The 14,385-nt window shown below is 46.8% G+C and overlaps 7 protein-coding genes across 7 annotated transcripts; 4 read left to right on the top strand and 3 right to left on the bottom strand.

Annotated features, from left to right (window-relative positions):
* Positions 1-645: 645 nt before the first annotated feature.
* On the top strand, positions 646-1,092 carry N7479_005911 (dTDP-D-glucose 4-6-dehydratase-like protein; the record flags this gene model as incomplete). The annotated part of the gene is made up of 2 exons (XM_057253607.1): positions 646-750; positions 844-1,092. 2 exons carry the CDS (start codon positions 646-648, stop codon positions 1,090-1,092), a joined length of 354 nt encoding a protein of 117 aa, XP_057107469.1.
* Positions 1,093-2,622: 1,530 nt separating this feature from the next.
* Positions 2,623-4,340, top strand: N7479_005910 (Major facilitator superfamily domain general substrate transporter; the record flags this gene model as incomplete). The annotated part of the gene is made up of 3 exons (XM_057253606.1): positions 2,623-3,019; positions 3,077-3,957; positions 4,014-4,340. The coding sequence occupies 3 exons, from the start codon at positions 2,623-2,625 to the stop codon at positions 4,338-4,340; spliced, it is 1,605 nt and encodes a 534-aa protein (XP_057107468.1).
* A 1,768-nt stretch (positions 4,341-6,108) lies between these two features.
* On the top strand, positions 6,109-6,447 carry N7479_005909 (uncharacterized protein; the record flags this gene model as incomplete). Its single annotated transcript, XM_057253605.1, has 1 exon — positions 6,109-6,447. The coding sequence occupies one exon, from the start codon at positions 6,109-6,111 to the stop codon at positions 6,445-6,447; it is 339 nt and encodes a 112-aa protein (XP_057107467.1).
* Positions 6,448-7,388: 941 nt separating this feature from the next.
* Positions 7,389-8,329, bottom strand: N7479_005908 (uncharacterized protein; the record flags this gene model as incomplete). Its single annotated transcript, XM_057253604.1, is given in 3 exon segments — positions 7,389-8,147; positions 8,166-8,239; positions 8,317-8,329. The coding sequence occupies 3 exon segments, from the start codon at positions 8,327-8,329 to the stop codon at positions 7,389-7,391; spliced, it is 846 nt and encodes a 281-aa protein (XP_057107466.1).
* Positions 8,330-8,820: 491 nt separating this feature from the next.
* N7479_005907 (uncharacterized protein) lies at positions 8,821-10,288 on the top strand (the record flags this gene model as incomplete). The annotated part of the gene is made up of 2 exons (XM_057253603.1): positions 8,821-8,990; positions 9,070-10,288. The coding sequence occupies 2 exons, from the start codon at positions 8,821-8,823 to the stop codon at positions 10,286-10,288; spliced, it is 1,389 nt and encodes a 462-aa protein (XP_057107465.1).
* Positions 10,289-10,597: 309 nt separating this feature from the next.
* Positions 10,598-12,259, bottom strand: N7479_005906 (uncharacterized protein; the record flags this gene model as incomplete). Its single annotated transcript, XM_057253602.1, has 3 exons — positions 10,598-11,515; positions 11,581-11,829; positions 11,903-12,259. 3 exons carry the CDS (start codon positions 12,257-12,259, stop codon positions 10,598-10,600), a joined length of 1,524 nt encoding a protein of 507 aa, XP_057107464.1.
* A 610-nt stretch (positions 12,260-12,869) lies between these two features.
* On the bottom strand, positions 12,870-14,188 carry N7479_005905 (PQ-loop repeat-containing protein; the record flags this gene model as incomplete). Its single annotated transcript, XM_057253601.1, has 2 exons — positions 12,870-13,977; positions 14,133-14,188. 2 exons carry the CDS (start codon positions 14,186-14,188, stop codon positions 12,870-12,872), a joined length of 1,164 nt encoding a protein of 387 aa, XP_057107463.1.
* Positions 14,189-14,385: the final 197 nt, after the last annotated feature.

The raw sequence follows: 14,385 nt of genomic DNA, 5'->3' as shown, positions 1-14,385 counted from the left end.
CAAAGGGCTACTCTTTGTAGCTTAGAAACGAGCATTAGGTTGCAACTTTCTAGTTCAAGACTTGAGAGCAGATTGTTATTCATGTACTGAACTGAGTCTTATGACATTCTATGAACAATGTGGAGCTCTGTATCAGAATAACTCAAACCTACAGCCCTATTTTCTCCGTGATCTGGAAGATCTCTTGCAGCGCCCCGCGGCGCTCTTTCACCTCATAACCGTAATCTCGCAGGTTTGTCTGTATTCCGGTCTCACAATTCTCTGCAAGAATGACAGCACCTGGGAGCAAGCTGGGTAGACAAGTGCCGGACTATGTCAAGGTTAACCAGCAATTCATATCACGATAATGCTGCAAGTAAAAGCTTGTTAGCACTGATGAGGTCTATGGTGATGTAGTGGAATCGGCTTGTGACGAATCTAAGCAGTTCGTGGCCACCAACCCCTATTCAGCCTCCAAGTCTGCTGCTGAGATGTATGTCTAGGCTTATGCGAAGTCTTTCGATATCCCAGTCCTCGTTGTTGGGAGCAACAACGTATATGGGCCTGCTCAATATCCCGAGAGTAAGAATGCGCGATATCTCAAGCCTTATTTTTGGTAATACATATGCTGACAAACGATGGAATTAGAAATCGTGCCCCCCTCTTATGCAGAAAAAGCCGCTAACAATCCAGGGCACCGGATTGAATATTCGCCGCTACCTATACGGAGCGGATGCAGCCGACGGCTTTGACACCTTGCTGCACAAAGGTGTAATTGGTGAAGCATACAACATCCAATCTTGCCACGGCATCACCAACCAACCTTGAGGTTGCCGTTCGGACAATTGAGCTGTTTGGCCACAGTCCACGGACTTCACCCGTTCTCTGACTTGGATTCCCGACCGCCCCTTCAACGGCACCGACTACTGGTTGGATGGCCCCAAGCTAGCTGCATTGGGATGGCGCCAGCGTGTTTCTTTCTCGGAGGGACTTGAGGCCTCGCTCAACTGGTACCGCGAGAATTTAGATTCTTGGTGGCCCGAAGTCTCGGAGACTATCAATGGTGCGTCGACTGCGACCAATGAGAGCCATCTCCGTGGCCCACCAGCCTAAGTCTAGCCAAGTCGAGGATATCTATGATGCTGATGCGATAGAGGGAGGATTCATCTGGCTCGAGCACACCTGTGATGGTGCAGGTGTTTGCATATTAATTATGCAGATCCCATAGGCTTTGACAATGGTGGGATGACAGCTTGGAATACGGGATATATGGTTTGAATTTCAATGTTTGCAATTTGAGTTTATGCTTTTATGATCGGCCTAGATATACTTTAAATGCTATTTTGTTCTATTTTGTTCTCTATCTTGAGAAACAATCTCCAACTATATCTGTCGTTAGGTCGATCCCATTTTGTAGTATACCTAGGTTTTAACGAATGGTATAATCAGTGTGCTACGTATTTTATAATTTGATTTTTTTTGAAATGGAAATAGAGAGAATAGGTACTTCGCTTATTCGATTTTTATATGAGATATTGGCTTATAAAACACGGAAATTTAAGAAAAGAAAGTGACCTGAACAATCTATCCGGGACCATCTCTTGCTTATTCAAGTTACTATATTGCTCCTAGTCCGTAAATAGTCACCTTCTTACCACTATTCAAGCTTTTTATTTTTATTTTCTTTTACATGCGATTTTGTCGAATGAGAGTGGTCAAATTTGCAAAATGAATGGCGTGACTGAGATAGAGAGATATCCATTGCAGCAGACCTCCGGGTTCCTATTCTAGACGTACCATCGCCAGGCACTGGCATTCATATTCATTCTCACCAGTTTTAGAAAATTCTTAGTGAAAACGAAATCTCTGCATTGGTCGCACACACTCCGTAGATGGGCCGCTAAAGATATCCTGACTCTGTTTCAGTGGACCTGACTCCGGAACCCTTAGCGCCAGACATCTAGACCAATAATAATGCAATCGGAAATCAATTCGCCCTAGTTGTTTTTCGTCTACATTAACAAAGGTGGCAAATCTCGAAGGGAGTGATTTGGTAGAAGCTAGGATTTTCCCAAAGATAGGAAACATCTAGCAAAGAAGGCGTTGAGCCCTTTGTTCAAAGTATGTGGAACTATATTCTAATTCATATGATCTTCGCAACTTCATACCCCTGGGCTTTTTACTTTGCACATTCTTCCCGGAGTCAATCGCCACCTTAAGCCACCCTAAGTCTCCGTGCGTATGCACGGCTCCGGCTAAACCTCCACTGATGTGAACTAGCTCTGTGGATCCCGTCCTATATCAACCAATGAGTGAAACAAATGAGAGGACTATCGTGAACCCCTGTCATCGGCTCGTTATTTGGCCGCCTCTGGGCCTTAATTGTTTTATGTGTCCGATGACCGAGTTAGCCCGATACGAAAAAAAATGTGTCCGATCACGCTAACCCAACATCCTGATCAATCAATACAACTTGACCACAGTCACAGTCTACAACCTTGTCATGGCGGGAGGGTTCAAGTATAACTATCCCCTTCCTCCTGGGGTAGGAACCATTTGTTTATCCAGCTCCATCAGTTCAATCCCTGATATCAATCAAGAGATCAAACCAAGGAAGTTTTATTGAAGTTTTGATCATCAACAATGGAGTCCTACTTCCAGAACCGACGTATCCGCCGAGCAACAGAGGAAGACTTGGCCAATATTCAATCCAAATCTGTCCGAACCAGTATCTCAGGGTCAGACCCGGAGGCAGGACTAGCAGAGAAGCCAGCCGTTTTCGCAGATACTACCCTTATACCTGGTGTGACTGTTTCTCGGCCAGATGGAGACAATGGCGAGGTAGTCTTCCTGGTTGGGTGGAGGGAAAACGACCCAAACAACCCACTGAATTGGTCGCTGCTTCGAAAGTGGGTGGTCATGTTAGCCTGCTGTCTGATTGCTATGTCAATGACAATCCCCTCTTCGGTGGAGGGTGCCACTCAAGACGCCTTCGATGCCCGCTTTGGTGTAAACGCCATGGCTGGATCGATGACTACCGGTAAGCCTATGTTTTCCCTCTTGTTTGAATGTGTCCCATATTAATCATTCTTGATAGGTATCTTCCTTATTGGAATCGCAGTAGGCTCTCTGTTCTCAGGTCCGTTCTCTGAGACATTTGGCCGCAACATCGTCTACTTCAGTGCCATGATCATCACAATGATCTTCATCATGGCTAAGGCGCTGGTACCAAACTATGGCGCCGCTCTCGCCTTCCGATTCATTTGTGCTCTCTTCGCAGCCACCCCGATGACCGTATCCGGTGGTACCGTCGGTGATATCTGGGAGCCAATGCAAATTCCCTTTGGTCTGCCCTTGCTCACTATCGCCGCCTACGCTGGTCCTATCCTGGGTCCCGTGATCGGTGCCTATACGCCCGAAATTGGCTACGAGTGGGGCGACTGGCTCTCGATGATCATTGTCGGTGTCGCCTTGGTAGTGGTTCTGATTGCACAGCCCGAGACATTCAGCCCTGTTCTGTTAGAATGGCGCGCGAAACACCTGCGCGAGCTAACTGGCGACAATCGATACCGCGCCGCCCATGCCGCAGATGCCAACTCTCTGGGTCCACGACTGCTCACCAATGTTTCCCGGCCATTTATAATGATCTGGACCGAGCCTATCATTCTGATCTTCAGTTTCTACCTTGTCCTGCTCTACTTTGTGATGTTCACCTTCCTTAACGGCTATCCCTTCATCTTCGCCAATGTGTACGGCATCAGCACGGGCATGACCTTTGTCATCTTCTCCGCAATGATTCCCGGTGTCATGGTCGCATTGGCTATGATTCCTGTTCTATATGGCCTAACAAAGAAGGTCGCGAGACAAGCCGAGGCAGAGGGCAAGGCTTTGCAACCAGAGGTATCGCTCTACTGGGCGATGGCGGGCGCATCTATCTTGATGCCAATTTCCCTCTTTTGGATGGCTTGGACCTGCTACGTAAGTTCTCTTAATACCCCATTCCCCCACCACTTTCCACTAACATCATCTCCCAGGCCAACATTAGCATCTGGTCGCCGATTGTGGCCTCCGGTTTCTTCGGCTACGCGCTTGTTTGCATTTTCACTACAACCTACATGTACATAATCTTTGTCTACCTGCAGTATGCAGCGTCGGCTCTGGGATTCATGTCCTTCGCCCGTTACCTCGTCGCTGGTGCCCTCAGCCCTGTGTCGGTGAAGATGTACGAGAACATCGGCCCCCATTGGTCTGTTACCATTGTTGCCATTCTTGCAACCATCATGGCACCCGTTCCTTTTGTGTTATACAAGTATGGCCACAAGGTTCGGGCCATGAGCAAGAACGCTGTCAACAAGGCATAGATACCCGGGTTATTAGTTTCGAGTATCATATTTACTCAGTAGACTCTAAAAAAGATGGAGTGTGGTTGAAGTGGCTGGTTTCGAGTTGTTTGAGATTATATAGATTTTATACTTTGCATTTACTCTTGAATTTGAATATAATAATCATTTAATGGACATGAGATCATATACGTCTTGATGTGTTTATCCAAAATGAATGGTTTCCTCTACCTCTTTTCGGCTTGCTTCATGTTCCTTCGTAATGGCATATCTCTTGACTATAACGACCTTGGATTGGAGATATCCAAGATTTCCCTTATTTAGGGTTGCCGGATCCCGAAGTTGATGGAAAACCTTGGGGAGGTTACATCCACGACCCACTTCGCCACTGCCGCACGGGAGGCTGAATTCTGCTTAGGTGTGCACGGGCCGGAGTAGATATATCTGGTATAGGGGTCCTTTACTGTGGAATAATTTGATAATTAACGATGGGTAATTGGTCAAGTGAAATCTCGATCCATAGGCTTTCAGTCGCCACAGCTCATCTACACGGTACACCGCAACTTGACATACTGGTTTAGTAGAACATTGAATGCCGGACCAAGAGTCGGGGGTTCGGCAAACATATATAGAACTATCGTCTGCGGAATAAAATCAAAATCAAGTCTACTCCAGGGTTATCAAATATGTACATAGATAGAACAGATCAACAGAAGATCAATGGATTCTGCGGGAGCGAACCCAACGGACCGAGAAGAAGACCCGTTATAAAAGTCTCACGGAATTTCCCTAGATTTTGTACAGGGAAGCCAATCCTTCGGCGCCTGGTGTGGCGAAAGATATTGGGCGGAGACGAGAGTTAGCAGTAGTGTCAGATATCACGATCCAATCAAGGGAGATTAGACAATCTGTACTAATTTTCTAGTCATATATATAGATTGAATGGGCTCTCATCCTAGGGCTAGGAAAAAGTGATAGAACCACCAGAATTTGCCATGCATACTACAGATATCTCAAGTAATGCATCCACACCACAATCCCTACAGAAACCCCTAAAGAAAGGCAACTGGTCGCCAACAGAGGATGAGCGGCTCCGAGAGGGGGTGGCCAAGCACGGCACTCGCTGGGTACTCGTTGCAGGAGAAGTTGGTACTCGGACCGGAGACCAATGTGCAAAGCGATGGAAGGAGAATCTCAACCCGGAGCTAGATCATAGTCCATGGACGCTAAAAGAGGTAAAAACTCTAGTACTCTCAATCCAGGCCAAAAAAAAGTATTAGGGAGGCTGATCCTCACATAGGAAAATCATCTGCTGGCACTGGTAGAACAGTACGGTCGCAATTGGAAATTCCTCCCCGATTTTTTCCTCGAAGCACGCGCGCCCTTGGCGCTCAAAAATCGGTACGCTTTGTTGATGAGGCGGCTCAAACGACAGGGGTCGGGATCCGAAGCCACAAACAGCAACCCTGAAATCCCCGTCCCTGTACAAACGCTGGTTTTACCAATAAATAGCACTTGTGCCTCACCCACGATCCACGACATAGTGGACTCTGCAAGCGCGTTGATGGATGATGGAAATATTAGCGATTTTGTCATTAGCACATCGCCGATCATCTCCTCTCATTCGTCAACGATTTCTTTCAAAAACGGAATTAGCTCCTCGGTGGAAACAATCACGGCAGATTTCCCAGCAGATAATCTGGGACCCGCACAAGCAACGTGAAAAAGCACTGCTATTTCTTGGGACGGCGATAATGTCGACTGGCAGCAGTTAATTCTGGATAGCATGATGGACATAGATGGAGGGGTATGCGATCAGACCATTACCAATCCATTGGAGGGAAATGATGCATCCAAAATTGCTGTTGTCGCAATTGATGGCCCACGTCCCTCGTATTACAGTGACTCGAGCGAAAGCAGCACTGCATTAAGGAGTCAAGAAGACTCCAGATCCTCCGATAGCGACAGCAGTATGACTTCTGGATCCAAGGTCAAGTTCTCCATCACATGCCAGCGAGGCAGACTCAAGTCGGTTGTGAAGCGCATGGCTGAAGCAGCCATGACGGAAAGTGCAGACTTAGCGACGGAGAAAGTTCAAGTTACGTTGACCTTGCAGTTGAAAGGTTGAGACTAGTTAAGTTTTTTTTTTGTTGTTGAAATTTTGAACGGTCTTGTGATGAATGTCATGTCATATTAATAGATTGAATCTTGCGTGTGCGTTATATGTTTGAATATCGATGAAAGAGACTGATACTACTTGGGACCCGCTTGCTCCCCAAACGGGATTTCAGCTCAGTTCCATTGCAGCTAGTGCCTGGTCCCTCCTCATCTCAGAAAAATTCAGCTATTGGAAGCAGTTACGGGAGAAAGATAAGCATCCAATCCCGATGTCCTGCCGAAGTTGTCCAAATGGAAATTCGACAAGGGCAAAGCACCAGTGAGAACTAGTGCGCAGGCTCCAGAAGCAAGCCCCGTACCAGAGAAAGAAGTATTCCGCTCGGGATCCCTGGATCTTGAACTAGTTTTTTTGGATGAAGAGGATGAAATCTCGGGCCAAGAATATCGTTCAATACCAGGAGACGACGACCACCCTTGACCAGAATGAGCCAGACAGACCGGTTGCGAATTACATCCAGGAAATCACTGCTGATGGACGGCCAACCCGTTATAATTGATAGAAGAATGATGGGGACCTCACAGTAACTCTTCAAGGAGGATTCAAATCTAAATGCTGGTGAATTCCAGGTCTTACTACAGGTCCAGCCCTCAAACATAACTATGAGCTTTTCAATGTCTTCTTCCTCCTGTAAATAATTATTTCCTCTAACACGTAGTCTGGACATACATGGATACTATAACTTCTAGTTTGCATTTAGATCGAGTATTAGTTTCGAATTTCAAATCCCACTTTTGGTACAGAACCTTAGAATGATACAAAATGGCAGAATACTAGTAAAGTCATCCTGCTATGATCATACTTGTGATCCACACGATCAATACCCGGAAAAAGACCGGATACGAGCTTGGCTGAGACATAATGTTAAATAAATTAGACCTACACCAATATGTTTACTGCGAATATTCCACAAATGGTCTCGCATCCCAACGAACCCTCCTCAAATGTCTCTTCGGGTCCCGCACCTCGTTCCTAGCATGGAGCCACTGACGGTTCCCAACCAAGACAATGGACCCACTCGGCAACACTTGCAGCGAAAGTGAGATCGTCTGCGATCTGGCCTCAGAGCTCCGCAACACATCTTTCAACTCCTCGAGCGCTTCGCCACCGCTAGTCGTCAACGGGGTAATGATATCTTCACGGAAACGCAACTCATCACCGCCATTATTCAAAATGCTGCCAACAATATATCGCTGGCCGTGTCTCTTGACAAATTCAGGTGGAACCGTAATACGGTATTCAGCTCTAGACAAATATTTTCGCGCCGTGGGGGAGAGTAGCGGCAGGAGACGGGATAGCTGCATTACGGAGAGTGTACCGCCCCCGCAGGTGTCGGCATGAAGGACTTGGAGCGCGAAGAAGTTGGGTGGACATTCTTCGTAGCTGCAGTCTGTGTGCCAGGGGAAGGATTCGGATGTTTCAGACCGTGCTGGGGGAGGGTCAGGTGGAAAAGATGAAGGAGTCGAGTTCAAGGATGATTTTGCTATTGTTGCAGTAGGCTGTGGTCGTACATCCCAGAGCCAGCCCCGTGTTGAGCTATGGGTAATGGGTAAGCCATGGTTGTGGCTCTTGTTCAGGGATGAGATCAGTTGAGTGAGATACGTGCTTGATTCGTCGTGGAATTTCAAGTTTATCTTGAGTAGCCCGTGGCTCTAGAGTATCTCATGGACCTGACGGATATCTTTGGCGTTGTGAGAGCTTTCCAGTTCATTTGCGTCAAGTTGTTGAATTTGGGTTGAGAAGCCTATTGATAGGTGTCAGAATAGTCAGATTGGCTATGAAAAGTAGGGTGAGACCTTTAGTTTGCATGCGGGATGCTACCGGACGATACCATAACGATGTCTTGGGAAAACAAAGAAAGGATCCATATGTGAGTCGTGGCATTTGTCCTGTTGAAGCTGCTAAAACGTACAAAATAAGATATCAACTAGGGTTTCTTGTCGGACTTAGAAAGACATTGATTGAATGACAGTTTCACTGGATCTAATAGCGCCTAGTATTTAAAAGTTTCTGTCTTGCAATATTCTATGGAAAGGTGTTATGATCTACCAAATCATCCCTCCCTTCGCTATAAAAACACGTATACATAAAAATAAAGAGTCATCGTGCTATCAATCAGTGTGGGTCACTAAGTTTGCGCTAACGAGAACAAAGAGAAGAATAGAAAAAGTGCATTTCAGATTTCATACGGTCTACGACATGGTATTGATATGGAGATCGTGTCGGGTCCTCAGTGGTACAAATAACTCAACATTCAATCCACACTCTCACGATACTCTTCCCACGACAATTTTCCCCTTTACATGATCAAATCTCATTTCCACCATGGCTGCATACTACTTCCTTCGAGATATTCTTTCAGTAGCTTCAAAGCATCCATTCTATAAATGGGATATCGAATATCCACCCAATGCGGAAGAAATAGCTCAGCTTCTCGAACAAACCACGACAACTCCAGATCTTCGCACTTTCCCTCTTACACACAAACAAGACCTGTACGGCAAACATCCCATTTCTATGACTCATAATCCAAGATAGCTATGATAATTAACCTCATTCTGTTCTGGGCCATAGCTATACGATAATCCAACGCCTCTCCGCCGATGACTCACCCCAAAATGACTTCCGACGAAGCGCGTACAGCAGTATCACAGGTGGAGGATCGGGTGGTGTGCCAATGCTCTTCCTGACTGACTCAACCGAGAATCGCAAACACCGATATACAGCTGGACAATTTCTAAAGACATGCGGGCTAGTGAAGCCCCGTGACTGGATCTTGACCGTGCACGTCTCAGGCGGCTTTTATCGGTCACTCGATCTTTTGTCGGAGATGTTCGAAAACGCAGGTGGAAGTGTTCTCACAGCGGGACACACGATGGCTGTTGCGGATGTCGTGGATGCGCTGATCAAATACCGAGTCAACGTCCTCAGTGGTGGAAGTAGCCCAATATTGCAGATTCTGAACTATATTGCTTCATCTACACCAGAGAAGCAAAAGGCACTGAAGATAGACAAGATTATCTATACCTCAGAAACCTTGGGTCGCCCACAGCGAGATTTCATTCGCTCTGTCCTCGGTCCGGTCAGCATCTGTTCAGTGCTCGGCAGTTGCGAGGCTGGACCTTGGGCAGTTGCAAATCTAGCCCTTACGGGTGAACCGGAGGACGAGGCTGTTGAATTCATCTATGATTCCCGTACTATGATCATCGAGATCCTTCCTCTGGAGGCTACAGAGATTCCAAGAGAGAATATGCAAGATTTGCCAGAGCTCCCAGAAGGGAGTGTGGGTATGATCGTGCAGACTTCCTTGCAGCGACTCAGAAATCCGCTCGTACGCTACATCACCGGTGATGTGGGATCACTGCATCCATTGCCTGCTGCAGCCCAGGCCGTTCTTCCCCCGGATGAAGTCCAGCACTTGCGAATGATTCGGGCGCGGGGACGCGATAAGCGGTTCAGTTTCAAGTGGGTGGGGAGGTATTTTGAATTTCATACCATAAGAGAGATTATGCGTACACCTGAATGGGGAGTATTGCAGTGGCAGCTCATATTGGACGTGGAAGAGCCGTCGCCGGCGGTGATATTGGAGGTTCGTGTGTTGCTTTCTACTGCGGAGACGGCTGGTCAGATCTCTCAAGATGAGCTGATCGAAAAGCTGAAGATCTTCTTTGCCGCTACGGGAAATAGTGAACACTTGTTCAAAGTTACATTCGTAGGGGATGATCAAGGGTTTGTGCTGAGCACCACGGGCAATAAAGTAATGAGCTTTGTGGACAGGAGCCTTCCAACCTAAGGTGCTAGCTACTATTTTGAGTTAAATATGTACAAGATCTGTTTAGGAGTGCAGTGTATATGTACATATAGTGGAGAATACATATGCGGCCCTACGATGTATCATGACAAAACTACACTTTCAATTCCCAATACATCAATCAGTCTCCATAAGTGGAGATTTTTACTTATGGTAGTTAAGATGATTATTCTAGTCTTTACATGATTGTCAAAATTCCCTCCCTCTGCCACCCACTAAAGCGAGCAAGCTAACTATGCATTTGAATTATGCATGGTTTCTAATTTCCCACCGCAAATCTCTACATTGGACTCATACAACAGAAACCATCCACGCACCCTCGTGGCTGATAGCACATACTCTACCCGGTCCACTTCGCCAACATCCAACCCCTATATATTTTCCATGAATAGACATGTACGTCCCCACTAGACGGTTGCGTTGTACGCCTTCCTCTTCCTTCAACAAGACCTCATATAGCGGTTGCTGCACCTGACGTTGTACCACATAGGTCGTTCCATTCGGTACCAGCACTGCACTTTCAAGTGCTTTGAGCTTTTCATTCCATTCACCAGTTGATACCTCATCTCCAAAGATGATCCCTTCACCCTTACCGCCTCGTACAGGCTTGAGGATATAATTGTCTTTAAATGACGGTGACTCCTGACACTGACGTACAAAAGCCTTGAGTTCCGGTGACCCAGGAAGAATTGTATGTACAATACCACGGCGCAGAACCTCGACTTGACGCTCAGTAAGGACTTGATGCCTGTGAACCAACGAATCCAGTTCTTGGTGAACGATTCCGAGTAATCTCTTGTCATGCACTAGGAAAACGGATCTGAGATCGTTGAAGCAGCGTGAGGACAGATGTTGAAGCATTTCGGGCGAGAGCGCTTGAAGCTCCTGCTGATGAAGTTCGAGTCCTACTTGGTAGATTTCTTCCAGGACTTCTCCTGTTGCGTGATCAGTCAAGGTTGATGATTTGGGATGCATCGTGTTTGCTGATAATGCTTGGTCGATATCAATCACGCAGCAGAGCTTGTATCCTGTTTTGGAGTCTGGAGTCGACACCAGCCGAAGATCCTGAGGTGAAATGAGTTTAGGTACAACTCCTATTCGCCGCTCCGCACATTCGAGGAACATGAGGATATCGTGGCCTCCCTCTCTACCTTTGAGAAGATGTAAAGGAAGGTCGGGGTCAAACAATGTGAACAAACCATCTATAATCTATATCTGCTGTTAGGACATACTTAATCAAGTCGAGACACTCTAGTAGAAAGGTGATTGCTCACTTCGTCGCGCTCTGCTGCCCCCTTGAATCCTTTCCGTTCAGCTCCCAGATATAGTAGACCTTGCTGGCCGTACGCGGTAATCAAGAATCCATTGAAAGCAAATCGTGCATTGATTTCGCAAATACGAAACTGCTCTTTCGATGATTCAGGTCCATCAGTCGTGGGTACTTCTTCAATCAGAAAATCCGGTCTCCAAGAGCCTTGATGTTGATCAAATGGACGAGAGGCCGTATCACCACCGTCAATCCACTGTATATGGTGAGCTTTACACTCTATACTTCTCTCACTGTCCCTGGGACCTTTGCCCTCGTTAATTACTTACCCGTAAAAGGAGTTCCTCATGCGCCTCCAAAGGCATTCTCTTCGAAAACCCTGCCTCTTCATCTTTCCACCATCTTTCAATAATATTATCAATGGCAAGCACCAGTGCTTCATGAAGTTCCCTCAACTCGTCCGTATGTTGCACATTCATTCGCATCGGATGCGGACAGCTCTGGAGATGAGCATCATGTGGCCAGCCTAGTCGAGGACAAGGCGCTTCGAGACTCTTGATGTTCACTTCTCGCTCTTGTTGTCGGGTGGCTTTATCCGCTTGTGCTGGAAATACAATATTGTCGTTTTCTGGATTGTTTGAACTCAGTGCAAGAGATATTTGACAAATTCTGTTCTTGACGGTCATTTTGCATTGTGACACGTTTTACTATGCAACAAAGCCAGAGTAAATAGTGCTAGAAGCCTCATAATTCCGGGAAAAAAAGCCAAGGAAGTTCAGTCATATATATACTAGTAGCATCCTATTACATACCACCACGTATATAATATGTGGTAAATGAGAGTGGCGGCTGATATCCACTTCTTAGGTCTGTTCTGTACGGAGTACGGAGAGCCACATGCCCTCTCCGAAAAGTTTGCATGAGCTAGTAGTAGCGCCATCTTGCAGATCTTCCAAGGTTATAGATTGGCTCTGCCATAGCATTATGTCACACAATCAGAGCTCTACCTAGCCGTTGACTAGAAATGAGGCCTTCATGCTTGTACTCTGTGCAAACGATGTTGACAAAGGAGATGGAAAAAGCAGGATAGAACTCTATTTCCCGTTGGTGTAATCAATATGGTATTGTTTCATACTATTACCATTATTTACCATTGTGGAATAGCACCATTGTTAGACACAGGTACTGGTAATACCATAAAGCTAGGCCAGAAAAGGCAAGTAACAGAAGTATCATTTCAAACATTGGTCTCCGTATATACATGTGCAATATAAATCACATCTAATTTTTGAGTATCTATTCTTCATCCTCGTCATTCTTTCCATCACGGTATAGGAAGAATTGCGTGAAAATCGCCATATCCAGCAGCAGCGTGCCAGCACTACCGACCAGCCACGACAAATTCACCAATACATACCGGCCATACAACGCAGCCGCCTCACCAGGACGACAATGCGCACGGTGACGGTGTCCCATGATCTCCTCGGCAGACCCACCATGGCAAACAGGCGAGTATGCCAGAATCGAGAGCACATAAGTCAAGTTCCCGATGCAAGCAAAGAGGAAGAACAGCAGGGAAACACCATCCGTTGATTTGCGGCGGTAGTTCAAGAGAAGCTGGGGCAGGCGTGAGCCAAGATACAAAGCTGCACAGAAATAACCAAATACTTGACCCAGAACATCCATAGCAAGAGGTTCCGGGTCTGGCGATGGTGACTTTGCTGCCGGGCTGACGAACCAGCCTAGCACACCTGCAGCACAGACTAGAGCGACGGCGGTGAGGTTGAAAAGGACAGATTGAAGGGCAGAGATCCGGCGACGGCGAGCGCGTTGAGCACGGCGCCGCGCAGAATCGGTCGTGGGTTCGATAAAGGGCGTTGCGGGTGAGAGATGAGTGCCATCTACCGATGAGTGGAAGATATCATGGTAAGAGGTTGTCGATTGCCGTCTCCCGGCAGAGAGTGGACGTGTGCGGTCTTGGGGTAGCTGTCCAGTTACGTTCATAACTGGGTCTTGGGTTCGGCTCTTGCCTTTGGACTTCGGGATGAGGGATGATGTCTCTGTTGGCTCCGGTTCATGTTCGGCGCTATCCCGCTCCACATCGGAAGGACCGTTGGCTGCAAAAAGGTCCGGTGTAGACGAAGGGGATAGCTCCTCTTTGAGGTTGAATCCCCGGTAGTAAAAGCACTGTCCCAGCAGAACAATATCCGCTAAAGTGTAGTACACTGCAAGGATGATCATTGTAGGGAGCACGCCTTGGAGTACGGCACCTAGGATGTTGAACACATCACCAGCCAACCAGATGATGAGGAAGATGAGAGAGAGGCCATCTGCAGAGCCACGTCGGAAGTTCTCGATGATTTGAGGGGAGAAAACGACAACCCAGCAGGCAATAGAAATGGATCTAGATTGGTCAGTATTGGACTAAGAAAAAGAAAACATGCAGAGACTGCCAAGCTAAGTAGATCTAGATCTACACGTGCATGCATTAAATGAACAAGACAGCTAACAGAAAACCACTAAAGGAAAAAAAAAAGAAGTCCAGCTTGCTGAACTTACCCGCAAATGCCGCTCAGGGCCTCAATGTTAAAATTAGCCGCCTGCGAGGGAAACATCTTGCAGGCGAACTGTGCGATTTCAAGTATTCCCAATGGGTTTCAGGAAGCAAAACAATGTAAAATAGGATTTGAATATGAAAAAATGTAGTTGCTGGAAGATCCAGCTCTGTGCAAGTCCAAATAAATGCAATTGGAGGTGCGCGAAGAGAATTGGAGAAATCCACAGATGAATGACGGATGACGTCTGGTCACGT

The sequence above is a fragment of the Penicillium vulpinum genome, assembly GCF_028829585.1.
Source record: "Penicillium vulpinum strain IBT 29486 chromosome Unknown utg000003l_segment0_segment0, whole genome shotgun sequence".
Classification (NCBI taxonomy): domain Eukaryota; kingdom Fungi; phylum Ascomycota; class Eurotiomycetes; order Eurotiales; family Aspergillaceae; genus Penicillium; species Penicillium vulpinum.
The sequence above is the reverse complement of the archived record's forward strand: the minus strand, read 5'-3'. Positions and strand labels throughout refer to the sequence as shown.